This window comes from Oryx dammah, unplaced genomic scaffold (genome assembly GCF_014754425.2).
Source record: "Oryx dammah isolate SB20612 unplaced genomic scaffold, SCBI_Odam_1.1 HiC_scaffold_17, whole genome shotgun sequence".
NCBI classification, from domain to species: domain Eukaryota; kingdom Metazoa; phylum Chordata; class Mammalia; order Artiodactyla; family Bovidae; genus Oryx; species Oryx dammah.
The window spans coordinates 17270146-17285932 of record NW_024070201.1 but is presented as its reverse complement, the minus strand read 5'-3'; the positions used below and the strand labels follow the sequence as shown (position 1 = coordinate 17285932).

General features: G+C 38.8%; 1 protein-coding gene across 1 annotated transcript in view; it reads right to left on the bottom strand.

Moving 5' to 3' along the window:
• Positions 1-1478: 1478 nt before the first annotated feature.
• Positions 1479-15787, bottom strand: part of ATM (ATM serine/threonine kinase) — a 156326-nt gene continuing 142017 nt past the window's right edge. The window contains exons 61-64 of the mRNA XM_040257918.1: positions 13335-13449; positions 12554-12617; positions 4275-4411; positions 1479-4180 (exon numbers count right to left, since the gene is read on the bottom strand). Of these exons, the coding sequence (XP_040113852.1) occupies positions 3997-4180; positions 4275-4411; positions 12554-12617; positions 13335-13449 (500 nt within the window). The 3' untranslated portion in view covers positions 1479-3996. The remainder of the gene's footprint in view (positions 4181-4274; positions 4412-12553; positions 12618-13334; positions 13450-15787) is intronic.

Below are 15787 nucleotides of genomic sequence, written 5' to 3'. Positions count from 1 at the left end.
TTGACATGTAGCAGACTTCCCAGTTCACACTACACACTGTAAACTGCCTATATACCCCAGACTATGAGTTCTACAGGGATGGATATGCCCTTCTAGCTTACTGTTGTTGAGGAGGCAATGGCACCCTACTCCAGTACTCTTGCCTGGGAAGTCCCATGGATGGAGGAGCCTGGTAGGCTGCAGTCCATGGGGTCGCCAAGAGTCGGACATGACTGAGCGACTTCACTTTCACTTTCATGCACTGGAGAAGGAAATGGCAACCCACTCCAGTGTTCTTGTCTGGAGAATCCCAGGGACGGGGAAGCCTGGGCTGCCATCTATGGGGTCCACAGAGTCGGACACGACTGACGCGACTTAGCAGCAGCAGCAGCAGCAGCAGCAGCAGCAGTTTACTGTTGTCTCCCTATGAACCAGCACCATGCTTGGCACACAAAACACTCAAAATATTTGAATGAAATGAATGAGTCAGCATATATTTTTTAAAAGATTTATTTTAAAACAGGTAACAGAATAACTGCAGCCATGAAATTAAAAGACACTTGCTCCTTGGAAGAAAAGTTATGACCAACCTAGACAGCATATTAAAAAGCAGAGACATTACTTTGTCAACAAAGGTTTGTGTAGTCAAAGCTTTGGTTTTTCCAGTAGTCATGTATGGATGTGAGAGTTGAACCATAAAGAAAGCTGAGCACCAAAGAACTGATGCTTTTGAACTGTGGTGTTGGAGAAGACTCTTGAGAGTTCCTTGGACAGCAAGAAGATCCAACCAGTCCATCCTAGAGGAAATCAGTCCTGAATATTCATTGGAATATTAAAGCTGATATTCCAATACTTCAGCCACCTGATGTGAAGAACTGACTCATTGGAAAAGACCCTGATGCTGGGAAAGATTGAAGGCAGGAGAAGGGGATGGCAGAGGATGAGATGGTTGGATGGCATCATCGACTCAATGGACATATGAGTAAGTTCTGGGAGTTGGTGATGGACAGGGAAGTCTGGCACACTGCAGTCCATGGGGATGCAGAGAGTTTGACATGATTGAGTGACTGAACTGAACTGAACTGAACAGAATAATAAAGATATACATTCAACAGTACTGAAATAAATCTACATAATATATATAATTTCATTAAGATGCAGTTAAAATATTTAAAGTGGCACATATGTCCATATTTCAAGCCAGTATACTAGCTTCTAGGTGTTTAAAGACTAGCCTACTTTAATCTTTAAAAAGACCAAAGATTTTCCTCTGTGTTTATTTGCTTTAAGCCATATTTAAATTTTTAGCCATTTCTAAGCATATATATTTTAAGTATATACTATAATGACCACGGATTTATTTTACTTACTAATTAGGAAGATACTTTGGGGTGGTATGATCAGCACAGAGAATAGTGGAAGGGATATTATCTCCCTTAATCTGAACACAACTGTCAAGTCTATAATTTATTTGCTTTTCTAGTAGCTTCTCTCCTTGGTTTCCAGTGACCTTATGAGCAACTGACTGGTGAAGCCTAAATTCTTTTCACTTGAAAGATTTCCACATTAAAGACTGTCCATATTAAACCTGTACCTTCTTCAGTTTATTATATTTGGGTCTTGGACAAGTTATTTTATTTCCCCAGCTGTAAGCTGAGATAATATCACTTATCTTGCAAAAGATACTGCATATAAGGTATGTCAGGTACTCAGCATACAATAAATATTCTATCATAAATATTTAAGAAATTCAACCACTCATTATTTGTTCCCAGTAAATTTCTATCTTATTCATTTCCAAATAGTGTTCCAGGTGTCATAACTTTTAGAATCTTAATTCTATCACCTATGAATTAGCTATTCCCTCTGGTTGTTATCTGGCAAACTTTTCACAGCCTGAATAAGACAGGAGTTTTACAGCATATCATTCAAGGTTGGAGTAGATTAATAATGTTACTCAAAACTATGTGGATCTATCAATTAGCAAGAATCAGCGATAAATTCACTTACCTATGCTATCATCTAGCTGATCATTTCTTATTCCCAGCATCAATATTTCAAGGTTTTTTTTTTTTAGTTTTTAAAAATCTTTTTACTTTTCAAGGCTTTCTTAAAGACATTCTAAGTTTACTGCATTCCCTTGATTCACTTTGGTAATAAAACTACCAATATATATTAAATATTCATTTAGGAAATTTATAAGAAAAAATATATATCACAATACGCTTCTAATTTGAAATGCAAAATAGAAAATTTAAAAACAGTTTCCCAGAAATCAAACTAAGAAATTTATAGTATGAAAAGTTCTGGAGATTGTTTTTGGAGAGAAGAGAAGGTGGAGAGATCAGAGGAGGGAAAGCCTGACAGTGGCAACAGAAACAAATACAAGAAACTGCTCACGTAACCACCTAAGGCACAGACAAAAGGAGCGCTCAACCACCCATTTGTTAATCTCCGCAGATATGGACAGTTTCCTAAGGATGGAGGATTGTATTCACCAAGAGACAGGTCAGTAGTTTTACTTGTCTAATGACAGTATGTGGACAGAAGGGTTCCATTTCTAGCTGTATATCAAACTTGATACCTAAACCCCTCCCTGCCAACAAAACACACAGAAATGCTATATACGGTACAAGAAATGTTTTTTAAATGCATAACAGAAGTTATAAGAAAGAGGAATTTCTTATGGTCAAAAAATTTTCAGTTTCAGAAGGAAACTAAAAACCAGAGTAAACTTGCCAAATTCACTAATCTATGAATTCAGCTGTAGCATCTCTAAGAGGACTTTAAAAGGGCAATAATTAAATGCATCTCCCCTTGTGTCTACAATAAAGTTGGGACACAAGCAGGTTTACACTAGCCCACTAGCACAGGAACATAATGAGGAAAAATGTCTGTTTGGGCCTGGTAGTCTTCTCTCAGTAAGTATATGGTTCTCTTCAAGTCAGAAAAACCCTGAAGCCAAGAAATTAAAGTAAGAGTAGTCCTCTGTCAGTGATAGCCCTGGAACTATGACATAACTAGACATAAAACTTTTCTGGAAAGAATTATTCTTAACCCAGGTCACTCAAGATTCCCATGAGAAGGTCCTACTGAAAATAAGTTCACCTTATAAAATCACAAAATACATGGATAAACAGTCCACCAAAGACAAGACCCAATAGATACAAACAGAACCTATAGTTAAAAAAACAAAAACAAAAAACTGGACATCATGAAACAAATAATAGACAAATCTGAAGAATGGTACATACCTAGAAATGAATAACAACTTTTAAAAGGAGAAATCCAATGAATAGTTTAAAAAGGAGATTATATAGCGAGTGACAAGAGAATTCATGAACTAGAAGACAGATATGAAGGCATTATAGAAAGATAAGTTACTGGAAACACAGAGGGCTTAAAAGATAAAGAGAATAGAATGAGAAAGTCTAATAAACATTTCTGAAAAAAAAAAAGTAACCATACTGCATCTGTGAAATTTGGTTTCCATATCATAACGTTTTCATTATTGAACAGCACTGAGTGACCTTACTATTGAAAATCCAACATATTTACTTACAATGGTATATAGATGGTTACAATTTTTAAGTTTTTCCTTCCTTTTATAGACTAATATTAAATAATTTATCATTCATATATATCTGGGAAATAAGTTTTAATTAAAAGCTACATCAAAGTTAGCAGTATATTTATTTGTTCTGACTGTAACAGTGATTTTACTGATTCAGTGATTCTACTGAAACTGATACAAGTATGTACTTGAGAAGAAAAAACAAATGTTTAGCCTAGAATTAGAGCATGATTAACTGTTATGTCTAAACTGTGAGAAAACTGTTGCTTGAGACTAGTAAAGCAACTTTAGGGAACTGAAGCAAGTATTAAACATTTTTTTAAAAAACACAGTAAATCACTTAGTTCAATATTAATACTTATTCAAAGTATGTGGGTGGGTTAACAATGAAGGCCAAAGTACAATTTATAAAGGCTGAATCCAAGGCAATCACATGCTTAATATCACACCCAAGCTTTCCATCCTGGGAAAAGTCGGCTGAGATTTTTCGGGTCCATGGCCTGCTGTATGAGCAAATTCACCTGTCCACCAACACTGAGCACGGTTCCTTCCTCTACTCCTTTTAGTTTCTCTTGCAGTCTCATCAAGACACGTTCAGCTACTTTATTGAAACTCTGGTCAATATCACTAATGACAAAAACAAAGATTTTAATGAGGTGAAACAGTTTAAAGGGTCTTGGGAACAGGAGAATCGGAACAACTGTCAACAGATCCTGCTCACCTGAGATTTCGTTTGCATTCCTGGTCATCTGCATTTGGAGTGGAATGGAGCTCACTTTCATCGTCTGGCCTCTGTTGTAAATATAAAGCTTTTAAAGGATTCATGGTCCAGTCAAAGAGAGGATCATACAGGAGGACCTAGATAGAGAACATATGCATTAGAAGAACAATGTGCACTTTGACCAGTATTATAATAGAGACCAATTACACGGCAGTTGACTGGAATGGAGGGGCAAACTTATCACATGTGCTTCATGCTTCCTTGTGGAGAAAACTGCACTAACACGATGCTCTGGGCTTCTCCTCCCATCTGAATCCATTCTTCATCCCAACTGGGGGCTGTGACATTGTCTGACCCATGGTTCCTGATGGAAACTAATCAATTAAAAGGGCATAAGCACTAGTCACGTTCTTTCTTTCTCTCTCACATCTTGATGAGTATGGTTCTGGGTAAGAACATTTGCTTGCAGGCCTCAATTCTCCCAGTGAGCTGGACCAAGGGATAGATTTGGTTGTAGGTGGTGGACAGCAGAAGCAAGTCTATTTGGACCTTACTCCTAAGCCATAGTCTCCAACAGTTTTATCAGTGATAAACCTGACATTCCAATCTCTTACTTTTAGTATTATTTAATCTAATTAATTTATTATATTTCTACACTATAAAGCTATTCTTTACTCAAGTTCAGACTATATTCTTTTGTAAAAAATTTATTTAATTGGAGGATAATTACTTTACAATATTGTGATGGTTTCTGTCATACATCAACATGAATCAGCCACAAGTATACATGTGTCCTCCTATCAGGAACTCTTTTCCCACCTCCCTCCACCCCCTAGCTCTCTGGGTTGGCCCAGAGAGAGCACTGACTTTGGGTGTCCTGCTTCATGCATCAAACTTGCACTGGTCATCTCTTTTACATGTGGTAATATACATGTTTCAATGCTATTCTCTCAGAGCATTCCACTTTTGCCTTCTCCCAGAGTCCAAAAGTCTGTTCTTTACATTTGGTCTCTTTTGCTGTCCTACATGTAGGATTATCATTACTGTGTTTCTAAATTCCATATATACACACACATTAATATACAGTATTCATGTTTTTCTTTCTGATTTAACTTCACTTATATAATAGGCTCCAGTTTCATCCATCTCATTAGAACTAACTCAACTGCATTCGTTTTTATAGCTGAGTAATATTCTATTGTGGATATGTACCACAACTTCCTTTTCCATTCATCTGCCAATGGACTTCTAGGCTGCTTCCATGCCCTAGCTATTGGAAAATAGTGCTGCAGTGAAGAGTGGGGTACATGTGTCTCTTTCAGTTCTGTTTCCCTTGGGGTGCCTGCCCAGCAGTGCAATTACTGGGTCATATGGCAGTTCTATTCCCAGTTTTTTAAGGAATCTCCAACTGCTCTCCATAGTGGTGGTACAAGTTTGCATTCCCACCAACAGTGTAAGAGGGTTCCCTTTTTCCCACATCCTCTGCAGCCTTTATTTGTAGACTTTTTAATGATAGCCATTTTGACCAGCATGAGATGATTCATAATAGTGGTTTTGATTTACATTTCCCTAATAATGAGTGATCTTGAGCATCTCTTCATGTGCTTATTAGCCATCTGTATGTCTTCTTTGGAGAAATGTCTGTTTAGTTTTCTTACTTATTTTTTGATTGGGTTGTTTGTTTTTCTGGTATTGAGCTTCATGAGCTGCTTGTATATTTTGGAGATTAATTCTTTGTCAGTTGCTTCATTTGCTATTATTTTCTCTCATTCTGAAGGTTGTCTTTTCACCATGCTTATCGTTTCCATCGTTGTGCAGAAGCTTTCAAGCTTAACTAGGTCCCATTTGTTTATTTTTGTTTTTATTGCCATTATTCTGGGAAGTGAATCAGAGAGGATCTTGAGGTGATTTATGTCAGAGAGTGTTCTGCCAGTTTTCCTCCAATAGTTTTATACTTTCTGGTGTTACATTTAAGCCTTTAAATCCATTTTTGAGTTTATTTCTGTGTATGGTGTTAGTTTCACTCTTTTAAATGTGGTTGACCAGTTTTCCCAGCATCACTTATTGAAGACTGTCTTTTCTCCACTGTATATTTTTGCCTCTTTTGTCAAAGATAAGGTATCCATAGCTGTGTGGATTTAACTCTGGACTTTTTATTTTGTTCCACTGATCTATATTTCTGACACAAAGCCAGTGCCATACTGTCTTGATGACTGTAGTTTTGTAGTATAGTCCGAAGTCAGGAAAGTTTGATTCCTCCACTCCCATTCTTCTTTCTCTAGACTGAGTTGGCTATTTGAGGTTTTGTGTGTTTCAATACAAATTGTGAAATTATTTTTCCTGGTTCTGTGAATAATACTGTTGGCAATTTGATGGGGATTGTGTTGAATGTATAGATTGCTTTCAGTAGTATACTCATTTTCACTATACTGATTCTTCCAATCCACGAACATGGTATATTTCTCCATCTGTTTGTGTAATCTTTCATTTCTTTCATCAGTGTTTTATAGTTTTCTATATATAGGTCTTTTATTTCTTCAGGTAAATTTATTCCTAAGTATTTCACTCTTTTCATTGCAATGGTGAATGGGATTGTTTCCTTAATTTCTTTTTCTGATTTTTCATTGTTAGTGTATAGGAACACAAGGGATTTCTGTATATTAATTTCATATCCTGCAACTTTACTATATTCATTGATTAGCTCTAATAATTTTCTGGTGGCATCTTTAGGTGTTTCTATGTTGAGGATCATGTCATCTGCAAACATTGTGAGAGTTTTATTTCTTTTCCAATCTGGATTCCTTTTATTTCTTTTTCTTCTCTGATTGCTGTGGCTAGGACTTCCAAAACTATGTTCAGTACTGGTGGTGAGAGTGGACACTTAAGTATGTCCTTCTGTCCTGAAGAGTTTCTATTGAAAGACCAGCAGTTATCCTAATGGGGATCCCCTTGTATGTTATTTGCTGCTTTTCCCTTGCTGTTTTTAATATTTGCTCTTTGTGTTTAATTTTTGTTAGTTTGATTAACATGTGTCTTGAGGTTTTTTGCCTTGGGTTTATCCTGTTTGGGACTCTCTGGGTTTCTTGGACTTGGGTGGCTATTTCCTTTCCCACATTAGGGAAGTTTTGGACTATTATCTCTTTAAGTATTTTCTCATGCCCTTTCTTTTTGTCTTCTTCCTCTGGACATGTATGATTTGAATGTTGGGGTGTTTAACATTGTCCCAAAGGTCTCTGAGGTTGTCCCCATTTCCTTTTATACTTTTCTCCACTCAGCTTCATTTATTTCCACCATTCTGTCTTACACCTAACTTATCCTTTCTTCTGTCTCAGTTACTGTACTATGGTTCCCTTCACAGTGTTTTTAATCTCAGTTATTGCACTGTTCATTATTGATTGACTCTTTTATTTCTTCCAGATTCTTGTGAAACATGCCTTGCATCTTCTCAATCCATGTCTCTAGTCTATTTATCATTAACTTCATTTTGTTTTCAAGATTTTGGATCATCTTTGCTATCATTATTCTGAATTATTTTCGAGGCAGACTCCGTATCTCCTCTTTTTTGTTTGGTTTGGTGGGTTTTTATCATGTTCCTCTACCTGCTGGGTATTTCCCTGCCTTTTCATTTTGTTTAGATTGCTGATTGGGGTCTCCTTTCTGCAGGCTGGAGGGTCATGGCCCCTCTTAATTATGGTGTCTGCTTCCTGTGGGTGGGGTTGGACTAGTGGCTTATTAAGGTTTCCTGGTTGGGGGAACTTGTGTCTGTGTTCTGGTGGATGGAGGTTGATCTCTTCTCTCTGGAGTGCAATTAAGTGTCCAGTAGTGAGTTTTGTGATGTCTATGCATTTGGTATGGGTTTGGGCACCGTGACTCCTAATATTCAGGGTTGCGTTCCTGTTTTGCTAGGGAATTAGCATCAAGTGTCTCACACTGGAACTTGCTGGCTCTTGGGTGGAGCTTGGTTTCAGTGTAGGTATGGAGACTTTTGGGTAGGCTTTTGTCTATTAACATTTGCTGGCATCAGGAATTCTATGATGGTCTAAAGTTCTGGAGTTGAGCCTCCTGCCTCTGGGTTTTGGTTCTCTTCTTAGTAGCCTCAAGATTTCTCCACCCACAGAGCTTTTTTGTTTATGTTGGCTTCCTCTGTTTGCAAGTCTCTTCAGTGTCTAATCTCTGCCCTGACACAAGGAGGTGAAGGTGGCCACTTATTCACGCTTACTCGCTCAGTTGTGCTGTGGAGAGGAAGGGACACTGCAAACAAAATTGGCTGGTATGTGTGGGGAGTGCTCGCAGTGGATGGACCACACTGCATTTGCAGCAGCCCAAAGTGGCATGTACTTCCCGGGTACACTGCTCAGGCTCCCAGGTGCTCTGCGAGGGCACTGTCCCAAGTGGACCCTGCGTTTTGTGCACTTTTCAGGTCCAAGCTGCTCAGGTGACCGGGTGCTCAATGAGCACACTGTCCCAGGTAGGCCATGAATCTTATGCACCTGCCCAGTCCTGACCGCTTGGTTTCCCAGGTGTGCCACAAGGACACAGTCCCAAGTGTGCTATATATCTCTTCTGGAAAGCTGGTTTCAGGTTGTGACACTCCCAGCCGATGTGACCCGCCCAGGATCTCAGCAAGATGTGGTTAGTGACAGGCAGCCTGCTCACAGTTTGGTGGGAGATGTGATCTCGGGGCCAAGACTGCAGTGGCCCCTTGCCTTCTGCCTCTGGCTGCCGCACTCCTGCCTGGAGGGTCGTAAATGGCAGCAGGCTTGCTTTCCTTTGTTATTCTCAAGGGCACAACCCTTTGTTCTGTGAGCATGCCAGGTGTCACTGTGCCAGTTAGAGCCTTCCTGCAGGAAAGGTTCATTTTTTTTTTTTTTGTCTATCTGGTATTCCCATGGTTAGTGTTGCTATGTCCCTTTAGCCCCCTTAGACTGTCCTCAGGCCATTCAAGCCCAGTCCTTATCCTAAGGACCAATGATGCAGCCCACACCTCCACGCCCAGCCTCTATTTGCTGCAGGCAGACACAATCATCTGAGCCATTTCTCTGTGGTAATTGTGGTTAGGTGCATATTCTTGGTGTTTTATTTTCTGGTTATGTTGCCCTCTGAGATACCAAAGCTCCCCACTGATCCCTCCTGTTAGAGGGTTTCCTCTTGTGTGGAATCTTCTCCTTCACGACTCCCTCTCCAGGACAGGTCTCTGTCCCTAAATCCTTTGTCTCTCTCTTTGTCTTTTATCTTTTGTTCTATCTCCTTTTGTGTTGCCTTTCTGGGTGTTTGGTGTCCTCCACCAGTGTTCAGAAGTTGTTTTGTGGAAGTTGCTCCACATTCAAACGATCTTTTGATGTACTTGTGTGGGAGAAAGTGATCTATCTCCCTGTCCTATTCCTTGCCATCTTCTATATATTATTCTTAAGGCTCTTTCTTTTTCACTAAGTTCCAAATTTGGGTAGGATAAAAAAGGTATAATTTATTGAAAACTTCTCAGAACCAAAGGTCTAGTGCTATGGTTGGCATTCTGAAATCTATATCAGTTCAGTTCAGTTCAGTTCAGTCACTCAGTCGTGTCCGACTCTTTGCGACCCCATGAATCACAGCACGCCAGGCCTCCCTGTTCATCACCATCTCCCGGAGTTCACTCAGACTCATGTCCATCGAGTCAGTGATGCCATCCAGCCATCTCATCCTCTGTTGTCCCCTTCTCCTCCTGCCCCCAATCCCTCCCAGCATCAGAGTCTTTTCCAATGAGTCAACTCTTCTCATGAGGTGGCCAAAGTACTGGAGTTTCAGCTTCAGCATCATTCCTTTCAAAGAAATCCCAGGGTTGATCTCCTTCAGAATGGACTGGTTGGATCTCCTTGCAGTCCAAGGGACTCTCAAGAGTCTTCTCCAACACCACAGTTCAAAGCATTAATTCTTCGGCACTCAGCCTTTGTCACAGTCCAACTCTCACATCCATACATGACCACAGGAAAAACCATAGCCTTGACTAGACGGACCTTAGTTGGCAAAGTAATGTCTCTGCTTTTGAATATACTATCTAGGTTGGTCATAACTTTTCTTCCAAGGAGTAAGTGTCTTTTAATTTCATGGCTGCAGCCACCATGTGCAGTGATTTTGGAGCCCCCAAAAATAAAGTCTGACACTGTTTCCCCATCTATTTCCCATGAAGTGATGGGACCGGATGCCATGATCTTCGTTTTCTGAATGTTGAGCTTTAAGCCAACTTTTTAACTCTCCTCTTTCACTTTCATCAAGAGGCTTTTTAGCTCCTCTTCACTTTCTGCCATAAGGGTGGTGTCATCTGCATATCTGAGGTTATTGATATTTCTCCCAGCAATCTTGATTCCAGCTTGTTTTTTCCAGTTCAGCGTTTCTCATGATGTACTCTGCATATAAGTTAAATAAGCAGGGTGACAATATATAGCCTTGATGTACTCCTTTTCCTATTTGGAACCAGTCTGTTGTTCCATGTCCAGTTCTAACTGTTGCTTCCTGACCTGCACACAGATTTCTCAAGAGGCAGGTTAGGTGGTCTGGTATTCCCATCTCTGGAAGAATTTTCCACAGTTGATTGTGATGCACACAGTCAAAGCCTTTGGCATAGTCAATAAAGCAGAAATAGATGTTTTTCTGGAACTCTCTTGCTTTTTCCATGATCCAGCGGATGTTGGCACTTTGATCTCTGGCTCCTCTGCCTTTTCTAAAACCAGCTTGAACATCAGGGAGTTCATGGTTCACGTATTGCTGAAGCCTGGCTTGGAGAATTTTGAGCATTACTTTACTAGCATGTGAGATGAGTGCAACTGTGCGGTAGTTTGAGCATTCTTTGGCATTGCCTTTCTTTGGGATTGGAATGAAAACTGACCTTTTCCAGTCCTGTGGCCACTGCTGAGTTTTCCAAATTTGCTGGCATATTGAGTGCAGCACTTTCACAGCATCATATTTCGGGATTGGAAACAGCTCAACTGGAATTCCATCACCTCCACTAGCTTTGTTCGTAGTGATGCTTTCTAAGGCCCACTTGGCTTCACATTCCAAGATGTCTGGCTCTAGATTAGTGATCACATCATCATGACTATCTGGGTCGTGAAGATCTTTTTTGTACAGTTCTTCTGTGTATTCTTGCCACCTCTTCTTAATATCTTCTGCTTCTGTTAGGTCCATACCATTTCTGTCCTTTATTGAGCTCATCTCTGCATGAAATGTTCCCTCGGTATCTCTAATTTTCTTGACGAGATCTCTAGTCTTTCCCATTCTCTTGTTTTCCTCAATTTCTTTGCATTGATCGCTGAAGAAGGCTTTCTTATCTCTTCTTGCTATTCTTTGGAACTCTGCATTCAGATGCTTATATCTTTCCTTTTCTCCTTTGCTTTTTGCCTCTCTCCTTTTCACAGCTATTTGTAAGGCCTCCCCAGATGGAGTAGTATTTGAATACCAAACTAATTTGTAAACATAATGACAGGAGAGTAGACTAAAATAACATTCCAGAGGACTGGGATCCAGGAAAACTCTTGAGAAGTACCCTGATAAAGCTGAAGATACAAAGTCCATAGTGAGGTCAATTGGGAAACTATTCTTGACGATTGGGACAACCACACCAAATAATTTGAGGAAATTCAGATAGATTTACAGAGAAAACAGTAGGCAGATCAGTAAAACACACAAAGCTTATAAAGCTCATGTTACACAGTTTTTGCAGGTGAAGATGTGGATCAATTACCAAGTCTGAAACTCCCCAACAGTTTACATCTTAGTAAAATCTAAAGTACTCACACTCATGTAGGAACCCCTAGATAATCTGTCCACTTTTAGCTATCTAATTTTATACTCTACTACTCTGTAAACAATGAGGCTCCTGAGCAATTTGGCATTCAACCAGTAAAACTTCTGAGGCATTGAGGCATGTTCCTGCAGTAACACTGCTGATACTCTGATCTCCATCTATCACACTACATGGTTATGAACCTGGGCAGCAGAAAGGAGATATAATTTACTGATTTCTTTTAAAACTCCAAAGGAAACCATTCTGGAAATAATACCATATAAGATAACTAAGATGTCAGTGCTGATGTACGTATTGGAGACTAGAGGTTACTTATAGTACTGTACATTCCAAGAAACCTGAGGGGACTGAAGGCATTTCTAAACCACTATTAACTCTCCTGCTGCCAGTAACATCCCACATCTTTAAAACAAAGTACTGAACCTCAAATCAGTGCCCCCCTAACAAGACAGCAGTCTATTAGGTAGAGAAATAAAAATTTCCTTATAATATACTTTACCTCTACAATGGTTAACAGGGTTTCCTTAGAATTTCTCATTACCTCCATGGTTTTCTCACAGCATCTACAAACACATTGTAAATATGAATTTACATGAACATTTTCAATGCATCTTTATCTCCTATATATTCCTGTCTAGTGCGCTGAAACTATTTTTGTTAATTCCCAAATTATATCTCAAAGAGCACAGTACTTGGCAGAGTGAGTTTTCAGTAGACGTTTCTGAAAAGAATATAAATAGGTATATGAATATAAGTTTAGCATTTATAAGAGTAACAAGGTACTACTATGAAACATTTCTTTCAGTTGATTATTATGGTAATCAATAGTTTACTTTCACTAGAAGCTGCCAAGTTAAAAGTTGAGTGTGTAGACTAAAGAAAGAATATTGAGTATGTACACCTATGCTGGGGAAGCTACAGGGAACTGTAAAGTTGGCAGGAATTGGTATCAGACCATAAACTTCTTTAGGATAAATTATGCACCCAAGAATGAGTACCCAATAAAAGTTCTGATCAATAAACAAAGATTTAGCTAGGACAGAGGTGTGAAAAGTAAAGGCAGGCTGCTTTCAGAGGTGGTAAGGGAGAACAGTACGTGTATTATATATTGAGTGACATCCTAGGTGGTTTGAAGGAAGGGGAAATTACTGTTTTTACCCATAGTCAGTAAAGCACTGGAATGTAATTCTAGCAATGAATTCTACAATCTATAGAAATCAATAATCTGAGTAATTTTGACACCAAAAATCATCTACCCTACCTTACCTTATTTGGCTTACCTTCTGAAGACACCTTCAACACCAGTAATGCCCATCCCATCCACAATATCTCTGGTAAGTCTAAAAGGAACTGTTTCAGGAGTAGGAAGGATTTTGCCCTGTTCAAAAGCAACTCCTAAAGTAAAAAATATAGTGAGGTTAGGAGGTCACAGAGCTAATTTACTTTCCTCTCAACTGGCCTGTGAACTTTGCAGAGGCACCAAATAACTTGTCACCAATATTCAATCAGTATTAGAACACATAGTCATTTATTCTATGCTCTGCCTGCCTTCTTTATCTTCAAAATGCTCCAGAAAAATCAACCTCAAATTTTAAAAAACAAGTTTAAAAATTATTTATTAACATATAATCAGAGAAACCTATTTAAGAATGAGGTAGTGAAGGGTAGAATTTAAAATGCAGAAGATATGTATATATATCTTTTACCGATTTTTCCCCAATGGTAATATCTTGCAAAAAACTATAGTACAATATTACAATCAGGATGTTGACACTAATACAATTAAGATACAGAATATTTTCATCACTATATGGATCTCTCATGCTATATTATTGTTGTTCAGTCGCCAAGCTGTCTGACTCTTCATGACCCCATGGACTGCAGCACACCAGGCTTCCCTGTCCCTCACCATCTCCCAGAGTTTGCCCAAGTTCATGTCCATTGAATTGATGATGCCATCCAACCATCTCATCCTGTGTCACCCCCTTCTCCTTCTGCCTTCAATGTTTCCCAACATCAGGGTCTTTTCCAATGAGTCAGTTGTTCGTATCAGGAGGTCAAAGTATCAGAACTTCAGCTTTAACATCTGATCTTCCAATGAATATTCAGGGTTAACTTTCTTTAAGATTGACTGGTTTGATCTCCTTGCTGCCCAAGGGACTCTCAAGAGTATTCTCCAGCACCACAACTTGAAAGCATCAACTCTTTGGGCTCTGCTATATTAGCTTATGCTGTATCAGGCATACCTATTTACCTCCCAAGGCCTACCCCTACTCTCTCTTCTTCCAGTAATCACTAATCTGTTTTCCATTTTTATAATTTTGTAATTTCAAGCATGTTTTATTAATGGAGTCAAACAGTATGTAACCTTTGGGAATTAGTTTTTCACTCAACATAATTCTCGAGAGAGTCATCCAAACTGTCATCTACACTGAGTTGCATTCCATGGTATGGATGTACCATTTTGCTTAAGCATTTGCCCATTTAAAGGACATCTGGACTGCTTCCAATTTGGGGCTATAATTTGTGGTACAGGTAAGTATCCTTTTGTGTGCTGAATTTACTGTTTATCTTATTTGATGAAATGTCTATTCTTGCCTTTTACCCATTTAATACCTGTTTTGCTTTGTTTATACTGGTGAAGTTTGAGAGTTCTTAGGGACTATGCTTTAGGTGTCAAGTCTAAGAACTCTTTGTCTAGCCCAAGTTGCTGAAGATTTTCTCCTTTTCTTTCTCTGTTGTCATACTGGATGATTTCTACTCTTCTGTCTTCATGTTCACTGATCCTTTCTTTTGCTTCTTGAGCTTAACCATTGAGTTTTAAAATTTTAATTATTGCATTTTACTGTTCTAAAATTTTCAGCTGGTTCTTTCATATGTCCTATTTTTATGCTGAGACTGCTTCCATGTTGAGACTTATTACCTTTTCATTTGTTTTAAACATGTTTGCAATTGCTCCATGAAGCATTTTTATGATGGCTGCTTTAAAATCTTTTTCGGATAATCCTTTGTCATCTTAGTGCTGATATTTTTTGTTTTTCATTCAAACTATGATTTTCCTGACAAATGATTTTCAATTGAAATCGATGTTTTTGTATATTACATTATGAGACTCTGGATTTATACTTCTGCTTTTGCTGGCTTTTGAAGTAACCACACTGAAGTAACTGCTAAGTGATGATAGAAGACCAGATTCCTCAGTTGGCCTCCTCTGACATCCAAGAGGAGAGGGGATTCCTTGCTATAGCTGGGTGAGACTGGAGAGAGGGGGTTCCTTGCTATAGCTGGGTGAGACTGGAAGTCCAGCCTTCCTGCGTGGTTTCCACTGACACCATGGGTGAGTTGGAGGAAAAACAAGGTTTGAAAATATAGACAAGGAGGTAAACAGAATATATGTTACAGTGAGATGGTCTAATATATTGTTATTGGAGTCCCAGAAAGAGAGGGGAGAATCTGGATGGGTACTATAACATTACTATGACTTAGAATATAGCAAAGTGACACTGTGCCAGTTGCATGCTAGCTCTTAACTTCCACTTCCTTCCTCTTGGAACCCTGATATGTGTTATAAGAAATTCAGGTTATATGGCTGATTCATGTTGATGTTTGGTAGAAACTAACATAACACTTTAAGGTAATTATCCTTCAATTTAAAAAAAAAAAGACCTCAGGCAAAGATGAACAAATCTTAGGGAGAACTACTTTAAAAAAAAATAAACTAATATACTTTTAA